The sequence below is a fragment of the Mastigoproctus giganteus genome, chromosome 9 (genome assembly GCF_048544385.1).
Source record: "Mastigoproctus giganteus isolate SK-2022 chromosome 9, ASM4854438v1, whole genome shotgun sequence".
Taxonomy (NCBI): domain Eukaryota; kingdom Metazoa; phylum Arthropoda; class Arachnida; order Uropygi; family Thelyphonidae; genus Mastigoproctus; species Mastigoproctus giganteus.
The window spans coordinates 68,689,942-68,707,618 of record NC_143583.1 but is presented as its reverse complement, the minus strand read 5'-3'; the positions used below and the strand labels follow the sequence as shown (position 1 = coordinate 68,707,618).

The 17,677-nt window shown below is 36.2% G+C and overlaps 1 protein-coding gene across 1 annotated transcript in view; it reads right to left on the bottom strand.

Annotated features, from left to right (window-relative positions):
- The window catches only part of Vha26 (V-type proton ATPase subunit Vha26), an 88,758-nt gene that overhangs the window by 36,124 nt on the left and 34,957 nt on the right, over positions 1 to 17,677 (bottom strand). Inside the window, exons 5-6 of the mRNA XM_090381324.1 lie at positions 15,387 to 15,476; positions 3,982 to 4,145 (exon numbers count right to left, since the gene is read on the bottom strand). Coding sequence (XP_090237450.1) covers positions 3,982 to 4,145; positions 15,387 to 15,476 — 254 coding nt within the window. The remainder of the gene's footprint in view (positions 1 to 3,981; positions 4,146 to 15,386; positions 15,477 to 17,677) is intronic.

The following is a 17,677-nucleotide window of genomic DNA, read 5'->3' as shown; positions in this document are numbered from 1 at the left end:
TCTCCAGGAAGCCTATAGAGAGTTCCAATTCAGTTCTTATATCAACATATAAACCACATTCAAGCATTGTGTTCTGAGGTTTCTAACCCTCCACATGGACACATACCAGTATCTCGCAATCCCAGCTGATATAGCCTTAGTGCCAAGCCATGCCCCGTCATTAAAAACATGGCCTGCAGTCCAAACTGCAGCCATGTTTTCCTATTAGGATTGACTATCTCTAGATTTGGTAGAAACATATAAGTCTGTCTACCTTTTCCGGTGTTATCCCAACTTTCTTGCCACATAATCTTAATCTCATCATAAAATCTTTTCTTCTCATTTCTCACGTCAGCCCCAGAATATATCCTATTTTCATCTTGACATGTACTGACACCAAGTACAGTTTTCCTTATATCTCTTTTAGTTAGATAAGACAGTCCAGAGACTAAGACCTCGTAATACGCAGGGATTCTCCCAGATACCACCTGCAAGGCCTCAGTGGACACTGTCCGACATGCCCTCGTAATTCCTAAAAGAGCGAACCTTTGCGCTTGTAACAAATATTTTTGCACAATCACTTTATCAACTCTATGCACCCAAGCTCCAGCACCGTAACTTATAATAGGTACAAAAAGACATTGATATAATAAATTAAGGGATTTTCCTTTGATTCCCCAGTCTCTCCTAATTACTCGCCGGAGCTTGGCGTACAAAGTTCTAACTTTATTTTTTAAATATTTCACGTGCTCTACAAAAAAGAGACATTCCTCTATCATTATTCCCAGATATTTTGTTACTCTGGCATATCGGACAGCGCCCCCATTCCAGCCTTACAGTCGGGGCCCTATTCCTACTCAGTCTTCCTTTCAACAGCATCTGTACTGTCTTCTCCTTAGAAATCTGTAACTTATGTTTTCTCGTCCACTCTTCCAGCATTCTTAAAGCTTCTTCAGCCTTATTCTCTATATTTGATCTAGCATTACCTTGTACTATTATAGCTAAATCATCTGCATATGCCATCCTTATTATGCCAGGCATGTCCATATTTAAAAATTCATCGAATACCATATTCCAGGCAAAGGGGCCGATCACCGAACCTTGAGGACATCCTCTTGTTACTACTTTGACAACCTGATTATACTTATTTTTAACAACTACCTTCCTTTCAGAAAAATAATCTCTGAACACATTATATAATGTTGTATTACTAATTTTATAAATTCTAGACAAAATACTTTCCCAGCAAAGATGGTCGAATGCTCCCTTAAAGTCTATAAAAACTCCCAAAACATATTTATCATTACTTAATTCAGCCGTTTGTACCATTTTATAAATAGCATCTTCAGTTGAAACCCCTTTTTTGAAACCGTACTGGTTTTCTGAGGTCATATTCTTATATTGATCCTTCATCATTAGACGGTTCATGCACAATCTCTCATAGGTTTTTCCTATCACTGACAAGAGTGCTATTGGCCGATATGAATTAGCTTCGTTTAATAGTCTATCAGTATTTTTAATCAAAAACTTTATCCGAGCACTCTTCCATCCCGCCGGGAATACTCCTTCCTCTAGACACTTATTAAACATATTTAAATACAAATCAGGTATCATTCTATGTGTCCTTTTCAAAACTGATACTTCTATCTTATCAAGGCCCGGTGATTTACCATCCTTTGCCTGGTTTACTGCCTGTTCTATCTCATTCAGTGAAAATTTCTCTTCTGGCTCAACATTATAATTTTGATTCCTTTGTGACCAATCTTGTTCACTAGTTTCCGGAAAGAGGCCGTCCACGAGGATAGAGAAAATGCACGAGGATAGAGAAAATGAAAGGCAGATAAGCAAACCAGTTTTCATTATTCAGATAAATATAAGTAACAATGTATAAAGAAGCATCACAAAGCAGCCATAATAATATGTGCTGAAGACAATTATAAGAATGATCTATTCTCAAAATAACTGCACATTGGACAAAACTCTACATGACATTAAGGGAAGGAATAGCAAGACAAAAGCAAGCAACTTATTAACTTCTCTAGTGAATAACTTAGTATAATATACTACAGTCAAACTTCACTATATCAAATTTGATAAATGCAGTGAGAAAATTCGTTATAGAGAAATTTTGCTACACAGAGAATATCTTTTTTATTGGAAATTGTTATCTAATTAGAAAATGAAAACAACGGACATTTATTTTTAATGTATTTAATTTCAAAAACATATTTATTTAAATTACATGTTTACACAATTTTTGCGGGTAAGTATTACAAATTTAAAAAATTGGCAATTTTCGTTTGCACAGTAAAATTAAAAAATGTCTGATTCTCAAAGAAAACTTTACATTTATTCAGAGCATTAAAAACATCATCAGGAACATTTTCACAAAACTGTAGACCCAGACAAACTGTTTTAAAATCATGAACCATTTCTTTAAGAGTTGGTTTTTCTATGGGTTGTTCTGATGTGTCTTCAGCGACATTGTTAATTTCTTCATGATCATCGTTGCATCTAACACTGTTCAGCAGTATTCCATCTTCATTTGGATGTTCTCTTGTAGCCAGATCTTGACCTACATTAACATAACCATCCAGTATTTATAGGATTTTCTGTTTCCTGACAATTCTAATAATGTTCAAAAGTTTTTCAATTGTGAAAGTGGCAGTTCACCTTGTTCATCCAGTTGTCGTTCAACAACTGGATGAACAAGGTGAACTGCCAAAAAGCTATTCAAAAGCGGGATTTGCATATTCAATGCAAATCCCGCTTTTGAATAGTGTATTTGACGACATCATTTGTCCAAACTTTTGCCAGTTCAGAGATGCAATCTCTATTGTTTATTGTAACTTCCAAGTTTTTATTTTCTTGTAATGCATTGATAACCTTCATTAATGTTCTCTTTCAATAAAGAAATTTTAAATTTTTAGTAATGCCTTGGTCCATTGACTGGAGTTTTGACATTACGTTTGGTGGTAAAAACAACAATTTCACACTTTTAAGTTTGGTAAAAATACTAGACCTGATACTGGTATATTCTTTTCACGTATCATTTGTGCCCATTTCAGAACAGCTTTATCAACATCTTCATATATGCACAACTTAATTCATTTCTTGTCTGCTCCTCCTTCTTCAAAACTGATTCTTGATTTTTTAAAATCATAGATAAACTGCATGCAGGTATGCTATATTTCTCCGCAATATCTTTTTTCTTAAAACCCTGGTCAATATCATGAAGAATCTTGACTTTATCATTAATACTTAAACACTTTCTCCTTGACATCGTTTTTGCAACAGTAAAAATTACTCGGCTAAAAAAGAAAAAAATTTAAAAAATTTCATGAAAACCATCTACCAGGAGTCCAACAACCAACCAGTTAGATGAAAACTATCATATGATTGATGGGAAGGTTATGTGGTACAGTTGAGGTGAGAAGCGATTGTAACTCAGTAGATATTACTAAAAACCAACTGCTGAAGCATTCTATGTATTGCCACTGCAGCACGCTAAAGGTTTTCCCACAGCAAATTTCGTTTTCCCCTTGGCCAACATCAATTTACAAATCTATCCTATTTATTGCAAAGTTTATGACCACTTTTAAGAAAACCCATTTGGTTTTATCCCTGTTACAAAAATGAAACAAAGACCCTCCTACAGGTGTCGATGGCCACAAGTGTTAGCTAAAAGGATAGTTAATTCCAGATGCCGATGAGCAATTTCAGAAGGAAGGAGGCTGAATTATATTTGAGTGACTATTTAGCAATAAATGCTTGAAAATCTTTAAAAATGCTTTTGCTAATTTTTTTTAAAATTCATTATGAGAAACTAACACTTCGCTATATGGGGCTAATTTTACATGTAATTTCGTTTCAAGGTGCAATGTTCTATGAATAAATTCGTAATATAGAGAAATCTGTTACATAGAAGTTCCACTGTATAAATCTAAACTATTTCACTTAAGGTAAGCAAATTCAAATTACTTTGCATTTTCATTTACTTACATGTCAGATGGTAAATAGTTATCAGTGTCAAGTATAAGTTTGCATTCTCTGCCAACCTCGGCTGCAAATGCTTGCATGGCAGGTTTCATGCATTTTTGCACTGCAGAAAAATCTTCTTTACGACAGCGAATAACAGCTTCCTTTTCTAGAAGCTGAAACATTGCCTATAAAATATAAATAAAATATATTTTTCTAAATGTTGATAACATAAATATGTACTTCAAAATATGAAAAATTAAAAATATCCATTTCATACTAATTTAACCTTATAAAAGTCTCAGCATCTCTACCAACTAAAAAACTGAAGCCGATAGAGTTGTAAATATTAAAATCACCAAAAAAAAATACTTCCCTATCAGGAAAGTTAGTTTAGAGAAAGCCAAAAAGTTCAGGGTGATTTGTAGAATTGGGAGAATAAAGAAGCAATAAATGAATTTTAGAGAATGGTGTAAAAAGATTTTAACTCTCCAACTGGCATGCAAAATTTATAAAACCAGCTGGAATGGTACCTTTTGTACACCACTTACTTTGAAGGTTAAAAAACAGCAGAAAGATGCTATCAAAAAAGAGCAAACAAAAACAAAACTGTTTGCTTTTTTTTAATGGTATCTTAATTTTCAATGTTTTATAAGCACAACTGTAAAAAAATCATTTTTTACATTGGAAACATATATTTAAATTTTTTTTTTTTAAATAAAATAAATGTGTAAAGCACCTTATGTGCTTTACACATGTTTTTTTCATAATGACTGCATTTGGGTATTATCTTCACTGTTGGCAAGTGACTTGAAAGCAGCAAAATTCAAATACTCATGCACCTCAGTGACCGAATTTCGCAAAAATGCTTACTGCAGATATAAACAACAACTGATGCTAAGCACTTCCATTCACTTGCTTCAAGCCAAAACTTGAACTAGTATGCATGTGCATCTTTTATTGGATGCTACAAATATACCAATTTTAAATTCTTGATTTAGAGTGACTGTTAATTATATGTGCAAATTGGCTTCATAAAGGCTGACAAAAACCTTTCCTTTTTTATGGTGAAATGTCTGCTTTAACAAAAGAATTAATAATACAGATCAAAAACAAACCAATAACAAAAGAATATTAATTCACATTGACATCACCTAAATAGATATTTTTATTTTTGAATTTAAGTTGCTTTAGTGTGTGGAAATTACAACTTAGGAACTCTCTGACAAGCAATATCAGGACAGATATAAGCACAAATACTACCATTGAAGAATAAAGGATCATGGATAAAAAATTAGGACAAATGAAATAAGTGGTGGTTGATGCAACCGATTAATTGGGATCCCATCAGAAAAAGTGGAACTTGGCAGACTGTAGGTGAAAATGGACATCGCTAAAAATTGGAACTGGGACTACATATTTGTGAAATGAAATTAAGAACTTTTTGAGTGATTTAGATCTTTCACAGATAAGGTTGTTCCATTAATTTGGCTATTCACAATGCCCTGATGTAGATGTGGTAAAAGAAGTTGGAGAAGGCATGTTGCATGAATTTATGAAATTTTTAGATATAGCTTACACAGTCTCCTTGACACAAACATGGTTGGTAGTAACCCCCACATAAATACTACTTGGAATCTCTTTCTCCAGTTGCAGCTTGCAGAGTAGAGACAGTATGATTATACACTAGCTGTCCTGGATGCATAATAGTGTTCCTCATAAGATTGATCCAGGTGGACTATCTAGCAGCCAGCCTACAAAAACCGTTGTACCCTTGTTAAAGCTCTACCCTCAAAATATACGACATAGCAGATCTCACCATGATGCCCATCATAACCTGAAAAGAGATGACTCACACCACATGACAGAAGAGATGGAAAGATACTTGAACTTTGACCTTGTGATAGCATTTATTTAAAATATTAAACTTAAGTTGACTTGTGAATAAGAGAATTGTGTCTAATGTGAGAGTAAGTGCAAGCCTTGACAAATGGCTTGTGGTGGTTGGTTATCAGTGGAGAGATCAACATGAAATATAACCCTGCAGCTTTTACTATTAGCTGCTTTTTTTGTTCACATTTTTATAACAAAATGAGAACAAAAGAACAACTATACTGGTTGTATCAGTGTGTAATTCTGCAACAGATTTTGCCATGGGGGTGGAAGATCTACTCCATATTAAAATGTGGTTGTTTTGAATATTTCTGGTATTATTTTTCATGATCAATACAATACTTTTTCTCTGCAACATTAAAATTGTACAAATGCAAAGGCAGTACTTGTTTTTCTTTTTAATTTCATGATCAACGTGGTTAGAAATGCTAATATTCATACGCTTCTCAACAGAAACTAATAACACCACCGTGTATTAATGTTTGTTCGTTTGTTCGTTATTTGGTTTTTTAGGAGCATTAGCAACTAAGGCCATATTGCTCCGGGATATGCGGTGGTCATTCCTTGACCTTTCCGCATACTCCGTATTTGGTGGTGACGGGCTCGAACCCCGGTCTAATCAAGAAGCATGTGCTACGCACTGCTGCTCCTTCCCACCTGGCTACGGAGGCGCCCAGTTAATGTTAATGTTTGTAAATGAAATTCTTTTACATTATTTTTATAAATTTTTATAAATACTTAAAATAAAATGTCACATTCACAATTACAGTGACGGACAAAAAAACTGCATCACCATAAAAAAAGTAACATTTGTAGTGAAATGTATAAGATATTGTTTGTTGCAAAGCAAAGGTATTGCATCAGATAACACTTCTATTGCATCATACAGTAATTGAAAGTTATTGCATCAGCCGCTTCTAAAAATACGATGTTGGAAGGTTATACACGCTATGGCTTACAATACTGAGATTCCAGGATCCTGAATACTGGTCATTTTTTTCCGATATTCAAATCCCAGTATTGATAAAAAAATACCGGTTTTTCAGTAATAAATTTAAAAAATAATTATCCATGATTTATTCACATAAAGGTCATAAAATTGACAATAATAAATCATTAATACTGCTGAATTTGCAAATGAGGGATTGTTATACACAGTACAAATGCAACAGAAACCTGAAAACGTCATGAAACTGCAAGACATAAAATCTTACAAATTTACTTGCGTGTGGAAGTAAAGCACTTAAGGAATAACGAAAACATTATTATGGAAATATTTCCATTAGTGGCAGTAGGCCTGGTAGAGCAATTAAGGAATATACTATGATTTTTAGCATTTCTCACCAACCATTGAAGTAAAAACGAAAACCAAAATCTTAAAAAGCTTTATATTTAAATTTACAATAAATTTACAGTAGATCAAACAAAATAAATGTGATTATACAAATAAAATGTTACTGATAATAAAATACCAAATTAAGATAGAATAAAACAAATGTAGTTTACAGTGTGCTGAGGAAGAAGGCAGAAGCAGAAGGGTTAAAATTAAAAGCTTCTGAACAATAGTTTAATCCCTCTATTACATTGCTACTTGAGGATGCAACACTTAGTGCATTTTTGGAAAGGGTGTCGGTATGGAGCAGTTCAAAGGTATTGTGAACAGGTGATCTTGAGGTAAAAGAAAGCCGTTTGTTTGTTTGTTTGTTATGAGGAGCATTAGCAGCTAAGGCCATATTGCTCCAGGGGGATATGCAGTGGTCATTCCCTGACCTTTCCGCATCCTCCGTATTTGGTGGGCACAGGCTCGAACTCCGGTCTAATCAAGAAGCATGTGCTACGCACTGCTGCTCCTGCCCACCTGGCTATGGAGGCGGCCGAGGTAAAAGATGAAAGCATTTCGCTGTGTGGGAAAAATATTCTGTTTTTCACACCAAAGGAAAAAGAATGAGTTTAAAGAATAACACCATGATTGGGTTAGGTTTAAATTAGATAGGGGAAGATAGGTAAATGTATGCGAACTCTTCTGGGGTTTGCACATAAGCTTGCGATAAAAAAGTTGTACATTGTAGCTTGCAATCAATTCAATAAATAAATAAATGAGAATGAAATAAATAAGGTGCTCGCACCAAAAGAGGGGTTTGTGGTTGTTGTTCGAAGGGGTTGCATACTTCCAGTGGTAGTTCTGGGTTCAGTTTGGTTCCAGTTCTGGGAGTGTCCAGCTATATAGTGAAGCATTCCGCCGGGCATGTTCCTGTGCTAGAAGTTAATCCGGAAGTTGAATAACAAGCCAGTCAGATAACGCCCTGGCTTCTACTACTGTTGTGGTAATTTCCTTAACTGTTCTCAAAATCCTGAAATAAGACAGTACTGGAATAGCTATACAGCAGATGCAGAGTTCAACTAAGAAGAGAGAGAGAGAGAGAGAGAGAGAGAGAGACCTCACCGCACTCCGTGGAAGGAACCTGCACAAAGGAATCCCACCATGAAAGAGAAGAAAGATAAGTCCTCTGAACTGTGTTGTATTGGAAATGTTACTTAGATAAAGTTGGAGATTATTTTAGAGTAAGGTTGAAGAAACACGAGAAATAAGGAAATGTTCAGTTTTGAGTTGGTTTATTGGTTGAAGTTGTAAAGAAAATTGATATTGCTAAATTAAGAGAGATTACATGGAATTGTTAGCATTAAGTTAGCAACATGTATTGTTGTTGTGAAGAGAATTGATATTGGTTATTAAGAAAAATATGAGGAAGTGATTAAGATTGAATTAGTTTAGTGTTTGAAGCTGTAGAGAGAGTTGAGATTGTTAATTGAGAGAAACTTTATGGAAATCATAGCATGTATTAACAGAGTAAATGAGAAAAATGAATAGATTAGATGTAAATGAACACCAGTTACGTATAGTAAGTAGTTTTGTATGAAAATGACTTTTGTTTTATATTTGTGTCATTGCTCTTGAGAAACTGACAGCTCACATATAATATATATATATATATGATATATAATATATATACTTGTGTGGGGGGGGGGATAGCCCTCAGCTCTTGGAAATTCTTTCTTTAATGCAGTCAGGTAGCTTATGGGGCTTAGTGTTTGAGGGGATGAGGATATGACCTTAGTGCTTAGATTAGTGCACTTGGCACTTAGTGCATGCTGTACGAAAATCATAACAATGGCCATTGATGGCGATACTAAGGTACAGGGAAATAAAAATTAATAAATAAATAAATAACCCCCCCACAACTTAGATTTGGTTTCCCCACCAAGCTTAACCATCAGTCCCTTTCTCTCGTTATTATAATGCCATAAAAAGTCAAAAAGGAAATATTTTTTATTTTTGATAAAAAGGAAATAAGATTTTTTGAAGATGAGGGAATAAAGGGGGGGGGATTAAACTGTAACTCGTCTACGACTATCTCATTACAAAGCACCAACCAGCACAGAATCAAAAATGATGTTTTCTGCCACTAGTTAAATATGTACCAAAATTAGATCCAGTTTAAACCATAACACTATTGAGTTTCTTAAGAGCTCACTTTATTCGGACAAGTAGTGTGGATACTTATTTTTTTGTTTTTACAATAACTGTATGTTTAATGATTTTTGCTAGAATATTTATTATTGTAATAATGTGAATTCAAGTAATTAATTGCACCTAACTGTCATCAAAATTTATTGCGAAAAATGTTTTTTTTTTTTTTTTTTTTTAATACCGGTATTAATACTGGTATCCAGGTTTTCATAAATTAAAAATGCCGAAATACTGGTATTAAGAATTTGACCGGCATTGTGAGCCCTAATACACACTTGTTAGCATCCTGTTTTGCAGAGGCGTAAGCATGGCTCCATATGTTCAGTTGACACTTAGAAAAAAAAAAGTGTAGCTGTTGCTCAATCGTGCTATTGCTGATGAAATAGGCTGCCACCAGTCAACAGTATCCAAGTGTTGAAATTAAAGTGTGAAACTGGTGATGTGAAGAGAAGACCTGGATCAGGCTGTAAGAGAGTGACTAGGCCTTCCCAAGATTGATATTTGCAATGGCTGCACCTTTGTAATCACCATGCTAGTGCTCCTGATCTAAAACTGGACTTTGAGATGGCCTCTGGTGAGGAAACAAGTGCAAGAACTATACAAAGATGGCTTTCGGAATGTGGTCTGCATGCCTATCAGCCCAAGAAGAAGCCTTTGTTGACCCAACAAACGAGGAAGAAGCAACTTGCTTAGGCAAAAACACATGTTTCCTGGATAAAAGAGCAATGGGACACAGTCATCTTTTCTGATGAATCGAAATTCAACCTGCATGGCTCAGATGGGAAGTGATAGGTCAGAAGACGAAAATCAGAGGCATACCGTCCTGACTGCATAATACCGACTGTAAAGTTCCCCGCCGGTCAGATGGTCTCAGGATGCATAACAAGCAAACAGGTAGGGGGAAATTAAGTTTATTAATGGAACGGTGAATGCAGTAACCTACACTGCTATCTTGAAGGAGTGCTTGAAACCAGTTATTAGGGATCACTACACACAATAGTTCAAAACTGCATTTTTCAACAGGACTCAGCACCTTGCCACACAGCAAAATTGGTATATACTCATATGTTCAGTTGACACTAAAGTGTCAACTGAACATATGAGTATACACCAATAATTAAAGGTAAGTTTTATGCTATTTAGATTTAATGATGAGTTTGTCTTCTTGTCTCACAAGGCTTAAAACATACTTACACCAATGTTTTCCCTCGTTTTTCTCCCTTAAGGTGCAATCATACCTCAGAAATGTTGGCATTACAGTGTTGGACTGGCCCGGCAACAGTCCACATTTGAACACTATTAAAAACTGCTGGTACATAATGTCATCTAAAATTGCCCAGAAGAAGCCAACAAGTAAGATTCAGCTGCAAGAGAGCATTGTAAGGGTGTGGTACCACGAAATTGGGCACTCGTATGTCCAGAAGTTGATTAACTCTGTGCCAGATCATTGCAAGGCTGTAATTGCAGCTCAAGAAGGAACAACAAAATATTGAGGACTTATTTTGCTGATTTAAAGTACATAATACTATTATGTTAACTTGTCATTTCAGTTTGTACACGTAAATGCAATAAAATGTATGTCTGGTTGTCACGATTGCCATTTGCATGATTTCTCATATTTTCATTAATTACGCATTTTACTCTCTGGGAAGATATTTATGGCAATTAGGTATATCAGGTTGAGTCTTTTTATTAGATTTCATTCACAGAGATATATATCCCATCTAACAAATACATTTCGAACATTTCTGCAACCCACAATGCAGCGCAAAACACATTATTTGCAAAATTCACAACTGCTGCAGTTTTTTTGTCAGCCACTGTATAGTAATTTATTTCTTATAGACATTTAAAAAATTTGTATCTCTTCCATTTCTCCATTCTTCTAATTACTTTCTAAATAATAACTTTCAAATAAAATGAGCAGTACACAGCTTTTCTTTAGCAAAAATAAAAATTATACTAAGTAGCAATGTTTAGTACAGCGCAACCTAGATACAGCGTGAATGCCACAACAACTTTAATATCCACGTTATAAGTGAAACACATTATAGCCGAAAAAAATTTTACCATTTTTTCACAGATTTTTTTAACATAAATACTTTACTTAGTAAATATATACCTTATTTACTAATGTTTTATTAGTATACAGACTAACGACAAAGTATTAAAAGTTATATCATTCCCTTTACATTCTAATAATGCATAATGCTATTATGGACTTACATTTTATGCAATCTGTTCTGAAAGAGTCGTGTAATTTAGCGTGACGAAACTGATGATGGCGTTTTTTCAATATATAATTCTTAATAGTGGTTGGAGGCAATAAATGAAGATGTTCACTATCACTCCATTCTAACCATGCCATCACCTCATTAATGTTTTCAAGCAAATTTTTTTAATTTCTGGTGCTTTTTCCTTATACAAGTCATCCATATTATCTTCTTAGTCACTACTTTTGTCACTGGCCCTCTGTTTGTTGATTGTCTTCCCACTGTTCACAGAGGCTGCAATTTCCAGTTACAGATAATGTGTAACTGGAGCTTTCTCATCCACTTTAATTCAAGCAGGCAGGTTATTTGTTCCAAGACTGCCACCAAGTTGTTGTTTGTTATGTTTGTTATTTGGTTTTTAGGAGCATTAGCAACTAAGGCCATATTGCTCCGGGATATGCGGTAGTCATTCCCTGACCTTTCTGCATCCTCCGTATTTGGTGGTGACGGGCTCAAACCCCAGTCTAATCAAGAAGCGTGTGCTACGCACTGCTGCTCCTTCCCACCTAGCTACGGAGGCACCTATGCTGCCACCAAGTATGTTGGTGGCAGTCTTGAAACAAATAACACCATTTCAGAGCAAGAAGCAGCCTTTGCTTCTTGTTCTGAAAATGCTGCTAATTGAAGTTTATTATTAATGATCTCATATTTTCAAATATGTTTTTTCCAGCAGTTTTCAATTGCTCTTGAGCTTATTCCCTCCCACACTAATCCAATATTGTATGCATCTTTTGGTGTTAATGTTTTCAAAAATTCTACAATTTGAATTTCTGAGTTCAAAACACCAGCAATTAGCTCACTATGATAGTAGGCCTGTAAGGCTCAAATAATGCCCTGTTCCATGGATTGAATAAGTGCAGTTGTGTTTCTCAGCAGAAACGTGATTTGGAGCTTACCATATTTTGATTTCAGGATATCAGCCGAAGGATGATCTGGACAGTGATCCAACAGTAAAAGAGCCTTTTCTTCAACTTTTTTAGAAAGAAAGTGGCATCTCACCAATGGTACAAATTCACTTTCAAACCATGAAGCAAAAATATCACACATCATCCAAGCAATGGAGCTATTTTTATAAATCACACGTAGACATTTCATGTTGAGATGTATAAAACACAGGGACTTCAACTTTTGCCAATGCACAATGCTTTACCTTGTGATTTCCAGTCTTTGTGCACAGTACTTATCTTTTTGTTAGTTTTCATCCTAGCTTTGTTGGGTACCTTTGTACACTGATATACAAAACTTACGGACCAACACTATTTCTAAAGGTTACAACCACAAAATCTTTACTTAAGGTACTCTTTACTGATGACAGTAAATTCAGTCTCAGCAGCAATTCTGGACGTCAGCTAATCTGGCAAGAGGTTGGCATACGCTATCACCCGACAAACATCATTGAAAGGGATCGATATGGCAGTCAAGGTGTTCTTGTCTGGGGAGGCGTTTTCTTTTCTTTTTTTTTTTTTTTTTGGTAGTTGTTGGCGCATAGGCTTCTGTGGCCATAATGCACCTCCCAAGGTTTTTGCAGTACTTTGATCCAAGCCCGAGGCGGGAATCGAACCCACAACCTTTGGGTTGCCAGGCAGGCACTTTACCCACCCGGCTAGCCCGGTTGGCGGGGAGGCGTTATCTTGGATGGACATACACAACTCCAGATACCGGAAGGCAGTACTGTAACCAGTGCACGCCACTGTACTGAGTTAATTCTTCCCCATGTGTGTCTGTTCCGAGGTGCCATTGGTCCCGAGTTCATGTTTATGGATGATAACGCCACACCCCATCACACTGCAGCTGTGATATGCTTTGGGAAAGTGAGGACACTGTTCGTATGGATTGGCCTGCCCATTCCTCCAATCTAAATCCCATCGAACACATATGGGATGCTCTGGGGAGATGCCTAGCAGCATGTCCATACCTACCAGAAAATATTCACCAGCTGAAGATGGCACTGACAGAGGAATGGACAATGTTACTGCAAGAACTTATCAACAACATTGTTCGAAATATGTACAGGCGGTGCAAAGCCTGCATCGACATCAGGGGTGGCCATATCTACTACTGAGGACCACCTCTTCCCTTTGTTCCATCTTTGGTAGTGATGCATCTGTATCATGGCAGCCAGTGCTATGTTGCTATTTTGGAATAAAGTCCCTCTGTACCAGTTTGTTTCCGTTGTTGTGTTGCTGTTGTTTCCTTCATCATTTCTGTACCTCACGAGGTTCCTTTGGTATGCTTTTCCCATATCCTGGCCACTCCTATGAGAGCTACAGGTGAAAACCTGACTGGTCCTTAAATTTTGCACACCAGTGTAATATCCAGTGACTTGCCAGGGAGAAGCTTATAGTACAGCACTGTTTCATCACAGTTGTACAACTGTTTGTCTGTGAATTCACCATCTTGAATGACATTACTCAGAAATTCAGGAAATGCTTCTGCTGCTGTAATGTCACCAAATGCAGATTCACCTACATGCCTTCCTCCTCCAAAGCCACTCTTCAGAAGCGTTAAATGTATTATCACCAGCACCAAGTAGCTTATGAAATTTAAGTGTCTGTGCTTTCAAAATTACTCTATTTATCAGTACTCCTTCACTGCACTTCTGTAGAAACCACTTGTATAAGCATTCACAAAGTCTAGTTTTCTTTCTTTGGAGGCCTACTTCATCTTCTATGAGTCTCCTTCATCTTCTTCACCCAATTTTTCTTCCTCTTTCATCCAACTGTGGATCATTCCTTCTGGAATTCCACACTTTCAAAATATACTGCATTTTGTTTCTGCACTCTTAACTCTTTCGATAATCTTTAACTTTTCTTCAACTGAATAATTTTTTCTTTTGGTGGGCATTACTTCAGTGTTACTGATTTACTAATTTTTCTGTGTATTTATTTCTGATGACTTAGGATTTACAGTGTTTTGAGAAAACAAAATCTAAACCAAACTGTCTAGCCTATCATAGTTCTGAAGTGAAGTCACATGATTTTGCTAAATCAGTTATCAGTTCATGTATACTTTTGTCTAGTTTAGCACTTAACAGTTTTTGCTATTCTAAGTGTAACTTCTAGTCGAAGAAAGGATGTCATATGCTATTATTTACAAAAATTTACTTTGTAACTAATGTAATGCATTGATGAATGGAAGCCATATTCCTCTCCAGAGGTAGTTGTTTGTAATTAGTGTTCCACTGATATACTCTTTTATTGCATCTCTAGCTAAAGACAGAAATTAGGTGTCTATGTAATCAGTCTGACGAGCCCTGTCGTTTACAAAAATTACTCTGCAACTGAATACTTGAATAATACTGAACATTACAGCAAGATCAAAATATTTTTTATATATATTTTTAAGGGTATAATGGTGCATAAATTGATCTCCTTGCTTCTAGCAGGATAAAAACTCAGTGACAAGTTTCAAAGCAAGCTTGCATGTGTTCATTGTTTATTAGTGTCATATTGAGTAGCACAGCTCTGATTCATACTATCTAGTTCATTGTTTATATAAATGCATGCATACTATATTGACAATTTTGAGAGGTTGTCTTAGTGGCCAGTCATAAAGAAGCAAAAGCTTGAGTTCCAAAATCATTTGTGGTTTTGGAACTCAGGCTTGTGTCATTTTCAAACAACCGTTCATTTTCACATATGCAAATAATGACAAAAAATGGTTCTGTTGTTACAAAACTTATCTTACAGCTATATTAATTACTTTATTTTTTTCAAGTGTTTTTTTTCACTTACCTGCACAATTAGATTTTTTAAAATTGCTTGATAAGAACCCTGATCTTGGATTTTAGCTTGCAACTGTTGACGTGCTTCATCCAAAACATTCTAATTGGAAAAAATTTAAAAAGGAATTACCAACTCATAAGGAAGGTAATTTTCATATATATTATATATAACATACACCATGTTTATCTTTCGGGATTTACTCTCTTCCTTTCTTCACCCTGGAATATGAAGAGGGACAGTTGAATATAATAATTTATTAGATTGGACACTTTTTACTCTGTACAAAATTTTCTGTAAACGTACAAGCAAATCTACATCCATCTTAAAATGAAGCCTCCAGACCTGTATGCAGTACTCAAGGCATGGCCTGACCATTGCCTCATACAGAGGGACAATCATCTCCTTTTCCTTGCTAGCAAAATTCCTGTATATTATTGACAAAACCCCATGACCTGCTCTTGCAGCCTGCCTGCATTGTTCAGAAAATTTCATATCTGACTGCACAATTACTCCCAGGTCTTTTTCATTTTCTACCACCCTAAGTGTAGTACCACACAATTGGTACGTTCCTCTGGGGTTACTTCTACCCATATGCTCTACTTTCCATTTGTCAATGTTAAACTTCAGTTGTCACCTCTCGGCCCATCTGCTCAACTTTTCTCGATCCTGTTGCAGAAGCATAGTGTCATTAACAACTCTGCCTATCTTCATATTGTCTGCAAACTTGGACATTTAAACCTGATATACCTTCATCAATATCACTGATAAATATATAAAACAACAGTGGACCCAACACCGAATCCTGTGGGACTTCACTAATAACATTAGTCCACAAAGAGCAGCGCCCATTGATTACCACACTGTCTTCTTCCCCTCAACCATCCTTTTATCCATTGTAGCAACTTACCCTTAATACCATTCTGCTCCAATTTGTACACTAGTCTTCCATTGGTGGGATACAAGGACTAATAGATTAATAGTAGCCACTGGCAGAGGTGAAAGTGATTCTTGCACTGCTTCTATTTCAATGAGCAGCAGCTTGGAAAATAAGATGCAGGATATTTCAGAGACTGCTGGGAGTCACTGGGGTACAAGTAAACACATGGGTTGTGTTAGGGTAGCTAAGGAAAAGAACAGGTGCATGTATACTTGCATGTACACCAATGCTAGGAATTTGGTAAATAAATTTGATGAATTTGAGGTATTGCTCAAAGCATCAAAGGGGGATATTGTTGGGATATCAGAGAAGTGGTGTCACACAGATATAAGTAATGCAGAACTGGAATTTGGGGAGTACAACGTCTACAGAAAGGATAGACAGGATAGGAAGGGAGGAGGGGTAATGCTATTAGTTAAGAAACACATAAAATCCAAGGAAGTGAAGCCAGTCGACATCGCTGGACAGTGCAGTGTCAAGTCAGTTTGGTGTGACATAAGCAACGGGAGATCAAAATCGAGAGTAGGAGTGTCCTATAGGCCTAATGACTCTGATGAGTATAATAAGAAACTGTACAGGGAAATAGAGTGGGCCAGTAAATCAGAGAGTCTTATAATGGGGGATTTTAATTTCCCAGATATTGACTGGAATTTGTGGATTGGTCACTCACACACTAGAAAGGCTTTTGTGGATTTATTGGATGATTGTTTTCTAAATCAGCATGTTCGGGAGGTAACTAGAGGGAGCAATACTCTTGATTTGATTATCAGTAGTGATTCTTCATGCATTAAGAACCTGCAGATACAGGAACCACTAGGTGGCAGTGATCACAGTGTGCTGAAGTTTTAGGTAGTTGTTTGCGCATCGGCTTCTGTGGCCATAATGCACCTCCCAAGGTTTTTGCAGTACTTTGATCCAAGCCCGAGGCGGGATTCGAATCCGCGACCTTTGGATTGCTAGGCAGGCACTTTACCCACCCGGCTAGCCCGGTCGGCCTGTGTGTGTGCTGAAGTGGGATTTACTCAAGGAGGTAACTACAATCAGGGGTAAAGGGAAGGGTTATTGCTTTCATAAAGACGACTACGATGGTCTGAGACAGTATTTAAATTCTATACAGTGGGATCAACTGATCATGTTACCAACAGTAAATTCTAAGTGGGAAGCATTCAAAGAACTTATCTTGGAAGCTACTAGGCTTAACATATCAACTAAGAAATATTGTTCAAGGTTCAGGCCTAAATGGATGTCAGATGAACTAATGAGACACATGGCAGAGAAGAAAAATGCATGGGATACATATCAATTAACATGTGACACAGAAGCCTATGATAGATATAAGTTGATCTGTAATGTAACCAAGTTA